The sequence below is a fragment of the Amphibalanus amphitrite genome, unplaced genomic scaffold, assembly GCF_019059575.1.
Source record: "Amphibalanus amphitrite isolate SeventyFive unplaced genomic scaffold, NRLGWU_Aamphi_draft 000259F_arrow, whole genome shotgun sequence".
Lineage (NCBI taxonomy): Eukaryota > Metazoa > Arthropoda > Thecostraca > Balanomorpha > Balanidae > Amphibalanus > Amphibalanus amphitrite.
The window spans coordinates 162,980-183,411 of record NW_024881754.1 but is presented as its reverse complement, the minus strand read 5'-3'; the positions used below and the strand labels follow the sequence as shown (position 1 = coordinate 183,411).

The 20,432-nt window shown below is 48.9% G+C and overlaps 1 protein-coding gene across 1 annotated transcript; it reads right to left on the bottom strand.

The window, feature by feature from the left end:
* Positions 1 to 277: 277 nt before the first annotated feature.
* LOC122386668 (patched domain-containing protein 3-like) lies at positions 278 to 19,568 on the bottom strand. The gene is made up of 10 exons (XM_043376079.1): positions 19,506 to 19,568; positions 12,023 to 12,739; positions 11,082 to 11,419; positions 8,333 to 8,533; positions 5,937 to 6,068; positions 4,895 to 5,041; positions 4,285 to 4,451; positions 3,454 to 3,660; positions 2,687 to 2,890; positions 278 to 1,838 (listed from the first exon to the last, which is right to left on the bottom strand). Exons 2-10 carry the CDS (start codon positions 12,688 to 12,690, stop codon positions 837 to 839), a joined length of 3,066 nt encoding a protein of 1,021 aa, XP_043232014.1. The 5' UTR covers positions 12,691 to 12,739; positions 19,506 to 19,568; the 3' UTR covers positions 278 to 836.
* Positions 19,569 to 20,432: the final 864 nt, after the last annotated feature.

Below are 20,432 nucleotides of genomic sequence, written 5' to 3'. Positions count from 1 at the left end.
TTATATAACATCCCGAAGTAAATAAAATCCAATCAATGTCATTTTCCATTCCGATTAATGTAGGTTCCCATTAGTTTGTAAATACTAGCAATTGCTCGTCTGTTTGATGCTTCCCGTTCGATATTTTTGTGGAACTCGAACCCACCAATCGGCAGCAGTGAACCAAATTTATAATACCCTGATAGTCCGTGTTAAGGTAAGCATAAGCGTTCCTGCGCAATCGAAATGAAAAAGGGCAGGAACTAAACGTGCAATAGGAGCGACATATAAAACGATGTGGTTCTCGTACCGTTTATTTATATAAAAACATGCGACTGCAGTGTTTATCAAGTCGGCCATTATTATGGGCCGTGGCAGTTTGTACATTCAAATAACAGCGTGATCCAATGGCCTGGACAGGCCTCCCGCGCGGGTGAAGCACGCAGATTCATACATATGAGTTACACGTTCTAATCACAGTCTATAATTATTCAGCGTTAGGTATCCCACATAACGCAAGATAAGACAGTTTTGCTTTTAAATTCCTCATCATGCAGCAACGCAACTGCTTCATGACACATATAATCCCTGTCAAACAATCGCCAACCGCCACTTTTTTTTTTTTATACATTTTTAGCTTTCTTTAATCACAGCTGATCGAGGCACTGCAAAACTATTATGCTCCATGCTCAAGAATTGATCGCTGCAAGAAGACTTGCGACATTGATGCTTCTCTACGAGCACATTATCAACATCCACATTCCACATCGACATCATCAGGCAACAGTAACGCCCAGCTCATACCGCCGGGTGTGAATAACTCGCCTCCGAGACGGTCGGCCGTCTGTCTGGTCAGGCTACCTGGCCGGACTGCCCGGCTGACTGCTGTTGACGCTGCTGGACTGGGTGCTGGACTGGCTGCTGGCAATGCCGCTGCTGCTCCGGCTGGAGGGCCGACCCCGCTCGGAGCGGTGCCGGACCCGCTGTCTCGCTGCCGGTATCGGACTGTTGAGCTCATCATCAGTCACGTAGCCAGCGTTGGCGTAACGCTCTGCACGCGCGCACAGCGAGCGAGAGCGGGCCGGCCGCGAGCGACTGGTCGCCGGCGACGGGCCCTCGTCGCTGGCGACGCCGACGCTGCTCTCGCGGCTGCTGCTGCTCTCCTCTTCAGCGGAGGTGCCCAGACCGAGGTCGCGGCTGCTCTCCAGACTATCGCGGTCCGACCCGGCCTTGGTCTTCGGCAGCGTGGTCTGCGGCCGAGGGATCCGCAGTGGCGTCTCCGAGGCCAAGATGATCTTCTGCTCGGGGCAGGCGATCGACTCTACTCGGGGTTCCTCAGGGTCCTCGCCTTTGCCGCGTCCGGAGCAGCAGTGCGATCCTGGACCCAGCAAAGACAGCAGCACCGGCAGGAGCAGCATGCCGTGCAACATACCGAACGCGATCACCAGGAAGTTGGTCTTGAAGAAGGTGATAAAGATGTAGGAGGGTGCCAGTGCCAGGGTTCCTACCGCAAGGATGGTGGAGACGCCTCCCTGCAGGATCGGCAGGCCCAGGGAGTGAAGTGCCTCCCGGAGCCTATCGTCGGCAGACAGTCCTCGACCAGACAGGTACGCGTAGCTGATATGGGCGGAGAAATCCACCGAGAAGCCGATGCACATGATGAGGTTGATCATGGAGATGCAGTCGAGGTTGACGTTCCACAGCGTCATGTAGCCGACGACGCCGGTCTCGATGCTGATGATGCTGAAGGCCACCCAGAGTGAGCACGTGGGACTCGGGATGAAGATGAGGGAGACGATCATCATCACCACTGCGCTGATGGAGATGGACTGGATGGAGACCTCGCGCACTACAGCAAACTGTCGGACAGAGGGGGAGCGACCGTCAAACATCAATCAAAGAACCGGAACGTGGTGCGACAGACGCTGACAGGGCGTGTGAAATGGTAGCAGTATGACAGTGGCGACGGGGATAATTGGTTTGATAAATGGATAAGATAAATAAATTTGGATAAGATAAATGTTTCTATATCATACTTTGACCTGGGGTTAACTTGACCTTACAGCATCAATCAGCCATTGAAGAAACAAGATAACAATTTAGAACGACGAAGGACAAAATCGTCCACCGATTTGAAAATCGGGCGCTTAACAATAACTATGCCCAACCGGCGGTCGATTTAAAAACATTATGAAACTGCTCGAATTTCTTATAAGCTTGAGTGGGAATTTTCGAATGCAGTGATTCTTGGTAACACACGCATCCTTTAACATCTCCATGGAGCGGGCATCCCCCACCACTCCATCCGTTTTAAGTGAGCTCATGGCTCCATCCGTGTTCAGGCTGGCATGCATGAATGCTGAGCATCAGATTCTCCTCTGGTGGAAATAACACTTACGTGAGCATGCTAGGTACTCATGGACCCTTCCTGACATCAGCAACTTTACGCGGCTGCTCAATCACCTTCATCGGGCAAAAAATGTGTGGCTTATACTTTCAAGGTCTCGGATTTTGCCACCGCAAGCTCATGGCGCTTGATCTCCTTTGAGAACATCAGAGGCTTTTTCAACAAAGGGCGCCTTAGGTTTACTACCGCTGAGTTCCTGAAGCCGGAAAAGCGAGATCCTAGTAAGCATAACACCAGTTGACCATATGATGCCTACATCAGACTTCAAAGTCTGTTTCTTGTAGCCTTCAAGTCATTTACCTGATCGAAGAATGTGAACATCGGGTGATAAACGGTGCACTTGAAATCGGATTCGTCGCAGATGCGTCTTAGTTCCAGCATCATGCGCATGTCTTCCTGGGTATCTCGGATGTCTTGTGTCTGGATCAGGAAGCGAGTCGATACGATCTTCTCTCCAGCCGAGTCGAAAATCACGTCCTGCTCGTACTGGCTTCCCTCGAGCCACTGTGAAAACCCATGACCGTTATGTAATTGTCATTGAGCAGCTATTATGATTACGTGAGCGGAAGTATAACGAAAAGATTTACGATTTGTGTGACCGCAATTTTCGGTGAAGGTTAATACCAGATTCATGTTATTTAGCATTAATTAAGATGTGGGGTCAATTGTGACCTCGGAAAAACAGCGATCGGTATTCGGGACTAATTAGCGCTCATGTGATCCTGAGATAATTATTTTGTGATATATAAGCATTGACTATGACAACTAATGAATTCCAGCTGTTTAGTAACAAGTACAAAACGGAGTTGTCCTCACGATGAAGATCAGTGTAACAAAAAAGAGTAATTGAAATTGCACCTTGCCAACAGAACGACGGTTACGTTCTCATAATGGTCTTATAATGGTCTTATAAATAAATGGTAGTGAATAGTAATAAATGGTAATCAAGTATTGATCAAATAAAAGTAATAGCAGCTATAAATTAGCTATAGACATTGGGCAATAACAAAAGCAACATGAGCTTTTTGCCAAAAAAAACCGTAGATTTAAGCAGGGCAGGTACTTACACTTTTCAGGTTGTCGACGCTCTGAGTGCCGTCCAGGCCGATAGTGTCGTACAGATCCATGTCGAACAGCCAGCGTTTCATCCAGAACTCGGTCAGCAGGTCGGTCTCGCCGTCCACAAACGTCGAGTTCTTGAACGTGTCCACCAGTGTGGACATCTGGTCTTGCAGCACGGGGTCGCTGTAGTTGTACTCACCCTCCACGACCACCTGAGCGACGAGAGACAAACGGTCAATGACGGGAACACGACATAACCATAAAACAAAAGATGCAAATAATAAACACCGACGTGACGGACGTTGAACTACGAAGTTTTGCCACGATCGCATCAACATTTTGAAAAACGGCATACGTAAGTCATCCCAGCTATGTATAGGAAGGTTCTCGACGCCGTATTGTACAGCCTATGTACACAGGAAGCGGCAGAAGGCCGAACCGGGAGGCACTGAAGTGGCGGGGCCAGTTTTTCCGTGTTGCGGCCTGCGTGCTTGCCCGCCACTCGGATGGGTTGTCATATGGACAATATGGGAGGCAACGTGTTGGCCTGCTCTGTCTGTCGAGGGAAGCAGGACAGAGGACGGACCGCTGGGCACGACAGCTCATGCATCCGTGAGGGTGAGTGGAAGTTCTCATGTCTTAGGACTTGGAATGTAACAACGGTTTAGCACTTCAGGAAGAACATGAGCCAGGCCGGCAAGACATGTAGCCAGAAAGCTGCATACGATACGTAAATGTAATGCAAGTCAACATTTCATTGATCGGGCTAGTCTGCTGTTGCAACGCAGAGTAAATCACACAAGACACACACACAACTCACAAGCTCGCTTACGTACCTGGATGCGATATGGGTGCATTCTGAAGTAGCGGTCCTCCACCTCGTAAGCATGGATGGCATACGAGTCGTCACGGGAGAGCTTGCGCCGGTCGAGTCCCTCGCGGACCATGGTGCAGCCCCAGATGGCCACTCCGAGGTAGCAGAGGAAGGCGACGATCACCAGGGCTGCGGCAAGGAATGGCGTGGTTAGGGAGCTGGCGATGGTGTCACGTAATGACCACTGACAAGTGCATCATTACAACTTGTTTGCCATGTGAGATATTGCAAGAATATGAGGAATGACTAATGAGGATACCATGATGTATGACAACGACAGAAACTAAAATAGATTCATACCTAAAATGAGCAGCGGTTGACACAGTTGTGACCGTAAATAAGCAACGGTTTATGTCTTAGCCGCTGCGCTAACTATTCTGAAAACGCATGTTGATCTGTACTTTATCAGATTTGCTTAGTCTGTACGTCACGTTGCAAAGCTTTTGTTGAAACACGCACCGTTATGACGTCTGAGCTTGAAATTCTAAAAATACATCATGACAACAAAGTGCGTATCCTGTTTCTCTACGAAAAGTAGCTGGTTGTCTGGGTCAGCCGTCCGTAGTGCCTACCTTTGACGGCGGGTTTGTTCAGCGCCCGTCCCAGGCTGTCTCGGAAGAAGGTCATAAGCGCGTGGTCCTGGTTGTCTCGTTCGTTCCACGGCTCCTTCTCCGAGATCCCTCCGGCGCAGAAGAGCCGGTACGCCGGCGACTTGGAGTCTGCCGGAGGTGGAACGGGGTCAGGGCTAGGACGGCGACATACGAAGGTCGGCACACAGCGCAACCCCTGGACGTGTTGACGGGATCTGCTGAGACCGGGTAAAACTGTAGAGCTGAAGTGTTGCATAAGTACCGGCTCTGCACCGCGGGGTCGGGTCGGATCAGGCGCGCCCGTTGGAATCAGTGATTCAGTGCTAGTGTTCACTATAGTTGACGAGAAAGTTAACCTTGAATCTCGCGACATTGCGTTCCAGCGTATGCGTTTTCACGATGCTCTGTGCACACAATGCATCACTTTTCTGACCGGTTGAGACGATTAACTGACCGATTGAAGCAAGTGACTAACCGGTCGAGCAGGAAAGTGACTCAGGTGACCTATTTTCCTTATTTAGTTGCATTATTATTCACTATGCTCAGCGTACCCTCGCTGACTTATACTGTACTTCGGGACGTTTATCTGACATTTCTGAACACTCGAGGCTTAAAGGCTTTGATATAAAAATCCCACCTGGTGGACTGATGCCAGCAAACCACAATCCTAGCGATTATTCATTATTTTTCGGTACATATTGCAACATCGGTTATCTTGCAGAGTGAGATAGAGACCGCTACCCTAAGCCTATTTTCTCAAAAGATGAACACCGCCTAAATATAGAAAGTTACTGCTCCATTGTGGAAGGTCAGAATGATCCATGTCAATCCCAGACTAACGAATTTCAAGAATGCATCTTTCAATGCATTGTGCAAAAATCAGAGCCAAATCTTTTGGCATCAGTCAATGTGTAACAGAAACTTTCCAACATCCCGCCTCAATTGAACAGCCGAGTCTGAACATCACGGCTCCTAGGCTGCTGAGCTGTGGTTGCAGGGCTGTGCACTCTGCAGGGAAACTGACCTGACTGCGAGACGGGCAGCACCGGCCGCAGGGTGAGTGCGTGCAGGTTCCTCTGTTCAGCGTACCCGGACAGAGCCAGACACGCGCCGAAGAACAGGACGTGCCAAGCGAACGTAACGGCCACGGACAGTCCTGCAAAAGAACGTGGGATGAGTCAATGGTCAATGCACTTCTACATAGCCAGCGGTAGGTATTTCAATTCATTCAGTGCGGCATTCTGGCACTAATGTCATACAATAAAAGCATAAATGGTGCGTTAGATAAATTTCGTTTCCTGCTCGATGATCATCATGCCGGATAAGTATGAACTTCCGAATATTTACATTGATTCTGTCTAGGCATCATCATCCTCTCGAAAAAAGCATCATGGTGACAGCTCAAAGTGCTGACTGCTGCGTTGTTGCTGTGTTGTTGGTATTAGGGCTCGTTAGATGGGCGTAAACCGTGTTGGTGTCGATACCTGCTTCTCATCACGACGAGGTCAAAATGCACCGGAAGGGAGCGCCATGTCACATTCACATAACGACACGCATGACCAACCACGGACTGGGCATTGAAGCCTCCGCCGGCGGCTCCGCGCCCACCCCGCGGGCTGTGTCAGCCTCGCCGGATGGGTGACCATGAGCTGATCAGTCACCTCTGCAGTAAAAACCGGCTCGTTGCGAGTGATTATCTAGGCACGTCCTGTTGCCAGTGATTCGCGTTTCGTGCCGTAATTGATGTGCCTCTGTGGTGGCGTGTGTGCTGTGTTAAATCCGGGAGAGATAGGGAGCAGAGTACAGAAACGGTCGATTGCGTCTGGTTGCATCTTCGAGCCCTCAACGCTGCTTCAGTGACTCCCAGACGTGTAATACCGCATTGCAACAGGGATAATGATCGCCAAGTAGCAGCGTTACAACACTTCCTTGTGAACGGCAACCTAGTGGCTGGGAATTCACGACAGAGAGAACCAGATAACCCAATGAATAACCACAAGTACGGCTGCGGCGCGCCCCTCTTTGCTGTATAGCGTGCTCATTTGCATGAAGCTCTCCGGGCTTCGGATCAGAAGGTGGATAAGCACATCCGCATCGATCTTTAGCAGCCATTTTCTCGTCTGGAATTTTCTGATTGCTGCTGCCGAATATGATCCCGGATGAGGGGAGTGATGGGCGGAGAGGCAGCAATCCAGCTCTTCCCTCGTCACGGAATCGACAGAAAAGGGCGTCAGCGGCGCACCGTAGGTCAGATCGCGTGTTCTCGCGGGATGAAATCTCCTCCCACATGGATTATCGACTACTTACTGGACGTGGCATGAGCTCGTATCGACAACCATATCGAAACAGGAACGTCTTAAAGTTGATGTAACTTGTTTCAGTAAGTGCCGATGCATTAACTGTGCTGTATACCTATATGGTGCGGAATTATGCGAAGGAGCGCGTAATCTGTGTAACGCTTTACTTTTCTTGAAGCATGGAGACCTTCTCGTAATGATCTGACAAATCGGTAATGCCAGCTTTATCCCTGCATCTTCTGTAGCTGGTAGGTGCAATGTCATGGTTTTGCGCAATCAGGGCTTAATAAAACCCAATTATGTAACATATTTCCTCTCGCAATGCATATCTGCGTTGAATGCACATGACAAATTCCAACCTTGTGTCGCCGGCGATTACATTTGTGGGTTAGAAGCCTACGAACTCAACCTTGGTAGGAACGGCTTCAGTTTTAGTGCCGGAGATCCGCGACCGGATTTTATCGCGCAGAGCTGAGAGCTGGAGGTCGACGCGGATCGGCGCGTGGTTTTGCAGCCCGCCCCCTGCCGGCCGGTACTGGGCTGGGGGGGGGGGGGGTACACGCCAGGGCGGGGGCGGGGTGCATCGGGCCCGCCCGCGCCGCCGGCCCGCCCGCTGACAGCTCTTTATGACCAGCACTGGCCCTCAGGCACCGGCGGCCGATGGCGGCGGACAGGTGCCGGGTACGAAGGGCAAAGGGACCGAGAGCGAATCACCGCTTTGACCATGAGACGCGAGTTCAGTGACTGTACTCATCTGACCGGTCATCACCTCGCTTTACCCCAGATGCGATGGAGCATCTGAATACAAAAAGGGTCACCGTTCTCTTTCCCAGAAATCAGCAGCTATATCAGCAGAGCGTTGACCGTACCATGACGATGCAAATGCAATAATGCACTCTGTCGATGATTATAAGGTTTGATCAATTGAATAAGCAACATGCTCGCTACTCTGTTATTTATGTGGAAGAGTTACCATTTCCTCGAAGTGAACTCCCTCCGGCACTGCATTGGTGGCATCGGCCAGGTCAGGAAAAGACAGTCACCTCACTGACCCAGCCATCCGATTGTCCACTCTATATGATTCAATCCACATGTGTAAAAGAGAACACTCTCGCGGGCTCACCTGTGTAGAGACAGAAGATCTGCACGCTGGGGAACGGGCTGATGGCGCCCACCAGGAACGAGATGACGTTCGTCAGTGATGTAATGGTGATGGACACGGCCGCGTCACCGTAGGTGACCGCCATCCGCTCCGGCACCGGGTCCTGCACGCGCGTCCGACGCCACGCCGCCAGCATCACAAACGTGTCGTCCAGACCGATACCTGCAGAGAGGGAGAGAGAGAGAGAGAGAGAGAGAGAGAGAGAGAGAGAGAGAGAGAGAGAGAGAGAGAGAGGGGGGGGGAGGGACCGTCAGGTGGCTTGAATGCCGCCGGCGATGGTCGGATGATGTTCAAGCGCCGATAAAAGGAAGTTATGCTTTTCATTGTTTCGGTATGGCGAAATGTTCCAGACGACCTTGACAAAGATGTTGCGAGCTATGCAGCATTCTCAGCTACCAAGGGACAGCTGTTTTGCTAAAAAAACATACCTTTCTTTGTTACTCGAACCTTCACCACAGTGTGTAGTTCCAACACGGCTCCAACTGACAAAACGATTCAGTTCAATAAGTGGCACAATGGCTCAGCGTGCGCCGTGCACAAATAACGATAAAATTGTTTGAACTATTAAAATTATCGTTTTAAGTACACTTTGGGAATTAGGACGTAAGGCTGTCGGCCCTTATGCCTAAAACATCCAAAGCTTCAAGTATGGGGTGGTTTCAATGCGGCTGGCGCATCAAACAATGAACTCGGCAACCCTCATTGTTTCATTCATGCATCGCCTTCACCACCTTGTTTCTCTTAGTTGCCAACACATCATTCATGTGCTTTCTGCTGCATATGCTTATAGCTGTACCCATTCGTTTCATGCACATTAATATGTGTGCACATTACTTATTCAGCCAGCCTTTTTCGCAACCAAGTCTTGTCATGAGGATAAGAAAGTCGGAATGCTTTGTTGCTAGGGCTGTATAATCCTTCTTCCCACAGACACACCTCGCTATAGGAGAGAGATAAGTACGAGACGTGGGTATTTAGCACAGGATCAGCAATCGGATTTGGCCTTCCCCGTTCTCCACAACCAGGAAAAGATGAGATAAGGCTAGAAAATAAGTCTGTTCATAAATTCCAGGCTGATAGAACTAAAACTCACAATCTACATAATAAATGCTTAAAAGAATGAACGTGAGAAACACAACCAATAGCAAAATTTCTGTCAACAGTGATATCTTTCTAGAGCAAAATTCCAAACAGCATGCTCCAAAAACATCAACCCGTAATCTTTAATCAGGCATATGCAACGGCAGGTTTTCGGTCATGACATTGCACACCGCGATGTGCAATGATTGATGTTCTTAAGCAAGTTTCTTCGCCATTGCCTCACAAAACAGCACTGCATGAGCATTGAACGTTGCACAACCGCTACTCGAAACACCGGCTAGTTGTAAATCCCCGCATTTTTCACCCACATACACATAAGCGTAATGCGTTCCCTCCGATACTCCAATGGCCCGACTGCCGTTGGCGACTGCAGTGGAGCTCGCCGCTGGGTTTATCCTGTCCTATATCCTGTCCTTACACCACCGCACCCTGGGTTCCCCGGCCGGTGACACATTTTGGCGCGGCGGTGACGACCAGAACAGGTTGCTGCACCGGGCTGCGGGTCGCCAGACGACCTTGTCACCGGTCCAGCTCTCCACGCTGGGTACACCGCGCCGGGCCGATAGCATCAGCTCTGCCTCTGACAGCGATCGGGGAGGCTATCCCGAGAGCTGCCGCAGCCCGGCGCCACCCCCAGCGCAATGCTACCCACGACCCACTGAGGTCACGCTATGCTGACCGCAAAAGCCGTTATATAAGTGCACGGTTGAGTTGTTGGGCAATTTTATATGACAGTGTTTTTGCACGATATGTTGAGATGGATGGATCGTGCTGCAGCGCACAGAATTTGTACGTTTGTGCAATGTTCTAAAGACCTAAGCAGCAAAAACCAAGGGTGCTACGAACGTGTTTCTTATGAGCATGGCTTCATGACACACTTTGCCAGGTATCTATAAAATTGTTCCTAATCCACGGGTAACCGGTCTGTTTCAGCCTTGCGTCATTGGGTCTCAATGACAGATGGTAGGCCCAACAGGCGCAGTGTAGTAACTCGCTGAGGTTGTTCGTAATCCGGCTGCCTGACAGCTGTGCGATAGATGCTTATGACGTCATATTAGTCGCCGTGCAATTACGTCAGCGGTTGCGTGAGTCAGCAACTTTTCGTCCTTACTATTACTACAAGCAAACGCATATTTGTGTGTGAACTGTGAATTTATCGCTATCTTATATGTTTCACATTAAAGTTGTCAGTCCTGCCGTCGTTCCGACTCTTTGGTTCATTGGCAAGATCACCTGGCGTTGCCATGGTAGCATTCCGTGCTAAAAATAAAAGTAAAGACGATGCTGCCTTTCGCCAGTTTTTTTCGGAGGGAATAGGTATGTGTGACCGAGGTTCATTATAACTGAGAAGGTCTTAGAAAAATGACATGGTTCCAAGAAAGCAGAAGGAAAACTTGCAAATTGTCTCGACACAAATAATGTGTCCGCACAATATCAATGAATACAGAGGCTGCTTATATCGCACCGGGAGTGTACCGGAAAAATTGACCCTTGCAAAGTATTCACTTTATCGTTTTCTCATGGATGTGAATGTGCATTTAGCAAGGCGAGTGCGGCCTGAAGTATAAATGAGCGAGTAGTGGAGTGATGATGTTGATAGAGTACTCACCGAGCATGAGGAACGGCGCGGCCAGGTTGATACCGATGAACTCGAGCTGGCAGTACATGAGGATGCCGAAGGCGGTGCCGCAGGCCATCAGCGCGCTGACCACGCCGGCCAGTCCGAGCAGCGGCTTGGAGCGCACCCAGTCGGCCATCGAGGTAGACACCATCGAGAACAGCAGCATCACCACCACCGTGGCCGCCATGTACGGGATCACCGACCTCGTGTTCACGTCCAGCTCGCGCTTCAGCGTCTCCGAGCCGAACCGAGAGATGTTGAGGTGCTCGAACGTCGGGATGATCTGGGCCAGTCGCTCCTGAACTGCCAGCTCCCACTTTAGAGACCTGAGAGGGGAGTAACCGTGTCAGAAAAATGAGAAAAATTCTAAGATTTAGAAATTCATTTGTGCAATAAACATTCTACTGAATGCACAAATATCATTCGCTTTCACTTGTCCTTCTTTTGATGTATGAGGGCCGCTATGGTGACAATTAGCATAGACGCGGCCTACAAAGGCTGGTTCACCTAATTAGCGGGCTAAGGGAAGTTCTAGAAACGCAAGGAAACTCCGTCGGCGTTCATAATGCTATAATGGACGATAAAAATTCAACCGGAGCTAGGAGTTTTGTGTCAGGTACTGGCAGGATGCGATGCTGGTCTGAGAGCTGCTCAGCGACTTGTTTAGAGGATAAAGAATGGCTTAAGTGGGGGAGGGAGGGGGGGGGGGGGGTAATTGGTTTAAAATGTCTACGCATGGCATGTCAAGCCTTGAAAGATTTAAACGCAGATTTGTCCGACTCCCTCACACAACAATGCGCAATGCTTCTGAAAAGTATTGCATGCATTGTCATACATAGACCTGTCGATCCAGGTCATGAATTACAACTTGCTTTTGCATAAGACACACATACTTGAAGGGCACTGAAAATGAGGATCCGTGTACTCACAGGCTGACGTTGAAGTACTCGTGGTTGCCGACCCAGTAGAGCATCTGCAGCGCCGGCACGTCGACCACACGATCTCCGTCTAGCTCAGGCGAGCCGAACGTCTCGATCACAGGCAGCACGTCATCTGCCTCGAACCAAACCGGATACGTGACGGTACTCTTGTTCGCCTCCACATCCTTGATGTATTTGCGCATCTTGAGCGCGACGTTGTCGAGGCAGTCGTCGCCCCAAGTGGCGCAGATCTGGTCGTACGTCCAGCTCTCCTCACCCGCGTCCACGCGCACCTTTCTGACGGCCTCGTCCAGTTCGTATAGTTGATCGAACACCCTCTCTGTGAGCAGGGGTCCGCCGCCGGCCGGTGCCGTCACCACCAGCCGAATGAAGTGCCCCATGTCGACCATCCTGCCCGTGTTGAACTGTGAGAAGTTGGTCGGGTACAGTCGGTCGACAGTGGCTCGCTCCTGCTTGGAGCGTCCCGTGGACGGCGAGAAGAGGTACTCGGGGTCGTCCTGGTAGCGCAGCTGCTGCACTCCGGTGGCAGCCAGCAGGGTGATCATGACGGGGAAGATGATGAAGTAGCTGGGCCGTCGTCCGATGTGCGCCCCCAGCCGGCGGAACTGGGCGCTCAGCACCCGGTCCACCACTCCCAGCGTCCGGCTGCAGCGCATCGTGACCGTGTACTGACGCCGCCCCGGATATGCCGCTGGTGGTGCTCCGCTGTTGGAAACGGAGCAGGTCAGGTCAGGTCAGGTCAGGTCAGACGGACAGACAGTACAGACAGGACTGACGCCGCCCCGGAGAGGCCGCTGGTGGCACACCGCTGTTGAAACCGGGGAAGACAGGTCAGGTCAGATCAGGTCAGGTCAAACAGGGCAGCTCAGATAGGTGAAGACAGGGCAGGTCAGTCAGGTCAGCTCATATCAGACAGGTCAGACAGGTCAGACAGGTCAGACTTGTCACGCCACTGAAAGTAAGGTTTAGGCAGGTTTTCAAATATAAAGAAAAAGATCATATCTGGCAATAAATATAGCTGAGCTGTTTAAGGTTAATGCACAAAATTGAAGTCCTTTGGTAGATCACAAAGTCGGCAAATTTGCAGATATAATAATCACATTTTGCAATAAACATGGCATGACCTCTGGATAACAATAATCCGTCTTTCCTGCGTGGCTTTTTTGGCAATGCCGTTGCTTCATATTTGCTCACGCTTTTATTCTTGCGCTTGCTTTAACCCGCGCACCGACGGGGGTCTGCGCCAACTTCGCACCGACGGGGGGGGGGGGGCGGATGACCGCCCCCCCTGAGATCTCGAGAACGAAGCAAGATAGCGACAAGCGGTAAACGGCATCGGATACGCACGGCCAAGATCTACAATTTTTACTAAGGTCATTTTCAGGTCAGGTCAAAGATGACGTCACAGGGGTCGAAAAGTCAAAATGGCGGCGCTAGATATGGAGAGTTTTTCTCGAATAACTTTCGAATTAGTCAAGATAGGAACAAACTAAGGGCATCATCGTGATCCTCTCGTCAATCCGCATCGAATGATATATATGTTGACCTCGAAAGGTCAAGGTCAAAGGTTGACCTCAGGTCACGTGACCTCGAGGTCATCATGTATATCATTCGATGCGTCTTGACGAGCTGAACACAATGAGACCATCCACGCGTCTGTATCTTGTTCCTGTACGGAGTTATTGGCCAAACACCTTTGGTGATCTTTGATGACGTCACATGACCTCACAGCTGCCCAACAGCAAAACAGACCTCAAGGTAGTGAAGGTTGATCGTATATGAAGTCATGTATGGTATATGGGGCCATTCCGACCCGTTTTAGTGGTAAAAACAGGGAGTTGATTTTTCCCCCATTGACTTATAATGGGGAGGTCGCGAAATTGACCTGACCTTAGGTCACCGATATCAAAATTCCGAGATATACAAATTGTAGCTACTAATGACCTAATAATATCCTGCGACTTTCAAAGGCCTCCGACATCTACTATAGCTCTGGCACGGTGACAAAGTTGCAAAAAAGTGACTTGAGGTTGGGTCATTCAAAGTGACCTGGTGACCTGACCTTAAAAGGTAGGAGGTTCAAACTTGCACACCATGTGTAAAATTGATGAGGTTATAGTCATACCAAATTTCGCGGCGCTACGCGCCGCGGTTTTCCCGCTATTCGCGAAAAACCTCAGGGGGGGTGGCGGATATCCGCCCCCCCCCCGTCGGTGCGAGGGTTACTAATTGTGTGTGACCGAAAGAGTCAAGACATTGGATAAGGAGTGATATTGTAACAAAACTTGACTGTGTTTTGCTGCGTCCTATACATATAACGATTAGTTTTGTCAGGTCTAAACAGAACATTAGCAAGTAGCAACCGTATGTTCTTTTGAATGGACTGGAACTGTCCGGGAATATTTTAACGGCTCCAGTCTCCACTTTTTTTCTTAATCTGATAGCACAGCAAACTTACATGGTACCGTGCACAATACAGGTGTAAAACGATACAGGCAAGAGGCTATCAACCGCCTGGATCGAAATACAATTTTGGGTCTGTGCCAAAATGCTTATCATTGAGAACGTGTCAATGAAATGCAAATACGATTCGGAATACCTAATCGTGTGTACTCTTCACCCCTGACAATTTTCCTTTGGCATTAGCACACAAAACAGGAATATATATGCCTGTGCGGACACTATCACATGTAACCAATCGCAGTTTTGTCGGTCAAGGTCTATCGTACGCCCTTAACATAATGAGTTATATGAATGATGCAACGGTCGTTGCGTCATTTTTCCTTTCAGCCTTCTGCTCCGACGGGTGTCTCTATTTTCATCTATGTTTCCATCATTTGAATAAAAAGGTGTCGAGTCTAGCGTGCATCACTCAAGATAAAGCATGCATAGGATTCCACGTATACTATCCAGCTCAGCAGCCAGCTTTTATCTATTTTAATTCAGCTCGATTGTTAGAGTGGACGGAGTGACAGAGCCGGAGCCCACGCTAAGCAGAGCTTGTCACGCAGGCCCCGACTCCTACCGTCCGATCGCTGAAGGCCAGGTTGTGTTCATCCACCAATGTCGTTATTATCAGCTGGCAACAGCTGGCCTATATGTGTGTCACACGGTGCTGGACATTGGCCGAGAACACGGTGGTCAGGATCGGCTGCTGGGGACTTACATAGGGGAGACCCGGGAGGTATGGGCCCCCTGGAGGTATGGGCCATCGCAGTTTTGAAGAAGTGTTGCGTATTTTTACACATTTGACAGCGTTAACTGGCAGCAGCCATTCCGTTATACAACCCAAGTGATTTTCAAAATCTTCCTCAGTCTTCTTTGGCAATGAGCGGCGATAAAGCGTTTTTGCCCTCTTCGAGTAAAATACGGTAAATACAGAAAATTCGTGATAAATTTGAACCAGGCTCGTTTTATGATGTCAGACCATCGCTAACATAAAGTTTAAAGCATGCAAATTAAGACTGGATAGACAACTTGAAGCTTTCTTGTAAGATTATGAGCTGAGATGCTACGCACATTCTGGCGTCCTAACCGGGAGGTTCGGGCCACCCACCCCCGTGGATCCTAAATAAATAAAAAGATGCTTTCATTGAATGTCCCCGTCAATAAGTTTTATTTTTGTCGCACAAGGTCGAAAATTTAACTTCAAATTTCATTCGAACAGAAAAATATTATTTATTTTGTTTCCTGGTGCATGATTGAGTTCACCAATATACATATGGGCCCAAGTGACCTCCATGAAGTAAGCTGTTGGCCGCTTATGCGGTTCCTGGGCTCTAAGAGAGATCAAGGTAGATACCAGCTACGAGTATTATTCTCATTGTCGAGAAAAGAATATGAAACATGGCACCGGCCCATACCTCCCGGGCCATGGCCCATACCTCCCGGTGCATTTTGATGGATCGAAAAAGCACATGATTTATTGAAAGTTATCTGGAGACAAAATAGTTGATCCCAGATGCCTAATATCAGGCACAAGTTGCAGGCGAAAGGCAATTGCACCTACACAGGGTGAAAAACTGGGTCTAGTCACTGCCCACTGGAAGAAAATTGCCTTTTAACAAAACCGGCCCATACCTCCCGGGTCTCCCCTACATCTTTGGCAGTGGCGTGACACGGATCAGTCAGTCCCCCTTTGATAAATAGATGCGGTTCTTTCACGATACTCTCTAGGCATGTTTGACATTCTACTGAATGTTCCTTCCCATGTTTCTTACTACTCCGGATGCATCATAATGTCAGCAATCCAAATAAGATGCTGGCTGTGAGTGGTCAAGAAATACATGATGCTGTTGAACTGTTCCTTACGCAGCATTTTCTTCGCGGTAGTGATTAGATCATCCCGTTCAGGATGCAACCCTTTTATAAAGCCCCCTAAATTGCGGCGCTCCCTTTGTGGATGGGAGCCGCTCATTATCACAGTGCGGGTTGAGCAATGCACGAACTGAGTGATACCGGGAGAGCAGCGCTGTAGAAACTGAGGCACGCAAGCACCGAAAGAAAATGCTCGACTGCTCTGCGTCGCGCAGCACGCCTCCAAAAACAGCCAACATGGCGGAGAGTGCCACGAACGTCTCGGCAAACACGGGAATACCACCGGATGTTTGGTTACATAAGCTCGGCGGCCCACACAATTGAAGGCGATGCTCAGCTTTAGCGGTCACACCTGCACAAAAGCGTTATTTGCGATTGTTTGGTGCTGATATCCAGTCAAAAAAGCGCTGGGCACCGAGCATTGTGTAACAAGTCTCTGCAGTGATGCCTTGCCTTTTCATTTCATTTTGCAGCGAGCTAGTGGTCCTCTCCTTTAAGTTATAGGTATGAAGAATGCGTAATTAACACCAACATGCAGAATAGCGCTATTTCCACTTTGCAATATGGATACCGTCTTGCGCCTCGTCTCTCACAAAGCTTAAAAACATGCTACCCTAAGAGCCGTGTAGCCTTTTCACTCAATTTCTGACAGACGTTTCCCGATCACACACGCACCTGTCAGCGGGTGAAGGACATGCGTCTGCCCCCCGGCGCCGCTCTCTTTGGAGCGTGCACAAGGCTCCTGCTATAGTTCCAGACAAAAACGGCGGCACACGCACAATGCATGCAACTTGCATTCTCCTAACCAATTACGTGATCTCGGCTGCTTATTTACGCTTCAAATAGATAATTGGTTGCATGCTGCTGATCATCCATTGCAACAGAGAAACGACAAGCACAGCATTTCAAGGATGATACGCCAAAATTAGATGTGGGACCACCATAATATCTACAGGTTTACAGGACGTATGGTAGTTAACAGCATGAGTTCGTTCTAAATTATTACTATCAAAGTAAGAAGTTATAGAATACGCGTTCAATCCAAAACATTCATTTTCTTTCTGGTTCGATTGCTTTAACTATTGACCTCTTCTTTGGACTACTTCTTGCGTTAATGCAAGAAGTAATTGATACCAATTGTAACTCAGAGACATTTCTGGACGGAGAGGAAAGGTTTACCCCTTTAGTCCGTTTTATGCAAACTGTGCTCTGGGACAGTTCAGTTAGAAGCCTTTGAGATGGGGCAGATTGTGCGTTTCAGGCCATAATTATAATTGTTCTTTCAACACACTAGCATGCACGTAAAAAATAGTTTTGTCCAAAGTCGAATTGTTTTTTATTTCGCTGGACCCAGCACTCTGAAAATTGCGCCGATATGCTCGGAAACAGAAACATAACAGCCCTGAGCTCAGTGTTCACCAAGCGTGTGCATATAGCCTTTGGAAAGTGTGCCTGCCTGGTGAAATTATTTTATTTTTAGCAAACACTTAAATCACGCCTACGTTGGAAAATACATTTTCTTGAGAATAGACTTGCTTTACGATTAATGCCCTTGTATTTGGTCTATCCCTACTTCAGCTTGAGCCAGTTTTTCTTTGCCTCCACCCGACATGGCTTCCCGCTAGCATCCAGCTGGCCTTGGTCGCTCTGCACTGCGGTTCCAGCCTGTCCGCTGAGTTGAGAAAACAAAGCCATGCCGGCCGGCCGTATTGACGTACGGATGACAATAAACGCCTGCATTCTTGGTGCATAATTCAGCACAAAATGCCTGTTGTCATTACTCAGACAATCAAACCTATAACGGTGATATTACCAGTTTCAACACTGTTCAAAATGATGGGCAACTGGAGGGTGACATAGTTACTTTCTCTTGTTTCGTTTCAGAATCTCACACCCTTGAAAAATCGTCTGGAATCATTTGCTAGGTTGCTAGGTCCCATATCATTTTTATACGCGTAGCTGAAACGAGTCCTTTTTTCCAACCAGGAGTTACTTCACTTGTTACAAGACATCCTTCTCTCCGTCCCCCACCCCGAAACAAGCCCTTTTGGAGATATCCAGCTCAACCACGATTAATTTCCCTTTCCCTGGCGCGTGGGAAAGCCACTCTCCCGTTCGCGGCCGGGCCGGTACGCTGGGTTGGCCGTCTCAGCCAGTGGGTATAGTAGCGGAGCCCGTAGAGCCAGCTAGAGTGAAGAGAGTCGGGAGAGAAAACGGTCGGCGCCTATGGCACCAGACACCGCCAGTCGTGTAACTGGTATGACCTAATCCGCCGCATAAGGTCGCCTCTGTCTCTGCTTCTGTCTCTGGTTTGTTGTGCGGTGGAAATTAGCCTACATTAGAGTGAAAGTAGCCAGTGATGTCACATCTTAGGTATTGGGGACTTCTGGTGAGTTTTGATTGACAGGTGTGTGCTGAAGGAATTTAGGTTGTGCGATTTCCCATAACCCATTTAACCGGAAATTCTTCTATGTGAGAAAATCACATGTTTGGAGCAAGAGACAAATACGATAACGGGCAGCGGTTACACCACAAATTGCGTTAGATACGCTCACGATACAAGTCATTTTACGGCCCTACCTCGATTGGGTCAGCATTAGAACACCCTCTGCTCAACAGTCCTAGCCGGTCCTTCTCAGCTGTGCAGTAGAGGTGGCAAAAGATGAAAATTTTGGGAACCAGACTCGAACCAGACCCGGCTGGACATTTCTGGAACCAGTCGGACTCGGTCTTAGTTGAAACCGGAACCAGTTGGACCCGTTCCCCAAAAGTCAATTAATACAAACTAATTGTAGATATCATTAGTTGCATCATGTAAAACAGACTATAATTTCTCACTGGGAATACTCATGAGCTACTGTGTGCAAAGAAACATTCACTTCATTCACTTCATATTTTGCAATAATGTGTAGTGTGCAAGATGTATAGTTTATGGTAGGACCCGGTTGGACCCATCAGAAAATTTCCAGGAACCGGTCTGGACCCATATGGGTCCAGACTGGTTCTTTGGACCGGGTCCTCGGGTCCACCTTTTGCCACCTCTACTGTGCAGCGTGTTCTCTGCAGTGTCTGCGCGTCCGGCGGAGGACTGCACTGGTAGACTGTGCCGCAGTACCCGGTCCGCCGGCTGCGGGAAGGACTGACTGGGACTCACCTGACTCTCCGCCCGCTGCTGGCAGCTGCTGACACTGCCCGCTCTCCTTCCACACTGCACCACGCCGGCCGGTCGGCCCGCCTCCTCTTCACCCGTTCACCGCCACGGACAGCGCGCATGCGCACTCGCTGCGCCCGCCCCATCCAAATTTGCTATTTCGTGTTGACCCGTGGAGTGACTTTGGCGTGTTGCCGTGTGGAGTCAGTGACACCATGAAATGAATCTCACACGCGGATCCGGCGGTAATCTGCTCCAAATTCGAGAGTGACGAAAGTGGAGTGGTCAACGGATGTGTAGGTATCGGGGATTCGCGTCATTTTTGGGTGCAACATGCGAGATCAGTTCGAGCCAGCGTATTCTATTTTGCTAGCCACCGCATATAAAACATTTTTGTAAGTAATTTTTGTTTATTTTGATTTTTCATTATATTTTTGTGTGTTTTGAATTGTTTATATAAAACACTCTTGATGAACACTCTTAATTAATATTTGATAAAGGTTATTAATACAATTAATAATATTGAATTATATAAGCACCCAAATATCTAGTTTCTTTGCACAGCAAACTATTTACCGCAATTGCATCTTGAATAAAATAAACTTGTACTTACGTGGGCACATCAATACAGCCGACAAAAGTGCGCTAATTTAAAAGTGCATGTAACCGAGTGAGTGAGGCGGAAAACATACTAATTAACTCAGGATGCACTACCAATGGAGCTATATGCAACGATGTCTCCCTTGACATAGCTTCCAGACGTTACGACTGGCTTTGATCTGACGTTGACCTGAGGTTAGCGCTCAAGTTGGACTTTTCAGTCAGTATCATTCAGTGCGACGGAGCTGACAAACGTGACGTTATCGAAATCGTTGCTATATAGGTATTTCCGGTATTTCCACTTTTGCCGATGCTATTTACCAAAGCCGG

Coding starts and splice junctions, on each gene's coding strand:
- LOC122386668 (XM_043376079.1), bottom strand. CDS start 12,690: ATGCGCTGCAGCCGGACGCTGGGAGTGGTGGACCGGGTGCTGAGCGCC. Junction 11,420..12,022: donor GAGTACTTCAACGTCAGCCT/GTGAGTACACGG, acceptor CTCCCCTCTCAG/GTCTCTAAAGTGGGAGCTGG. Junction 2,891..3,453: donor GCGTCGACAACCTGAAAAGT/GTAAGTACCTGC, acceptor GGGTTTTCACAG/TGGCTCGAGGGAAGCCAGTA.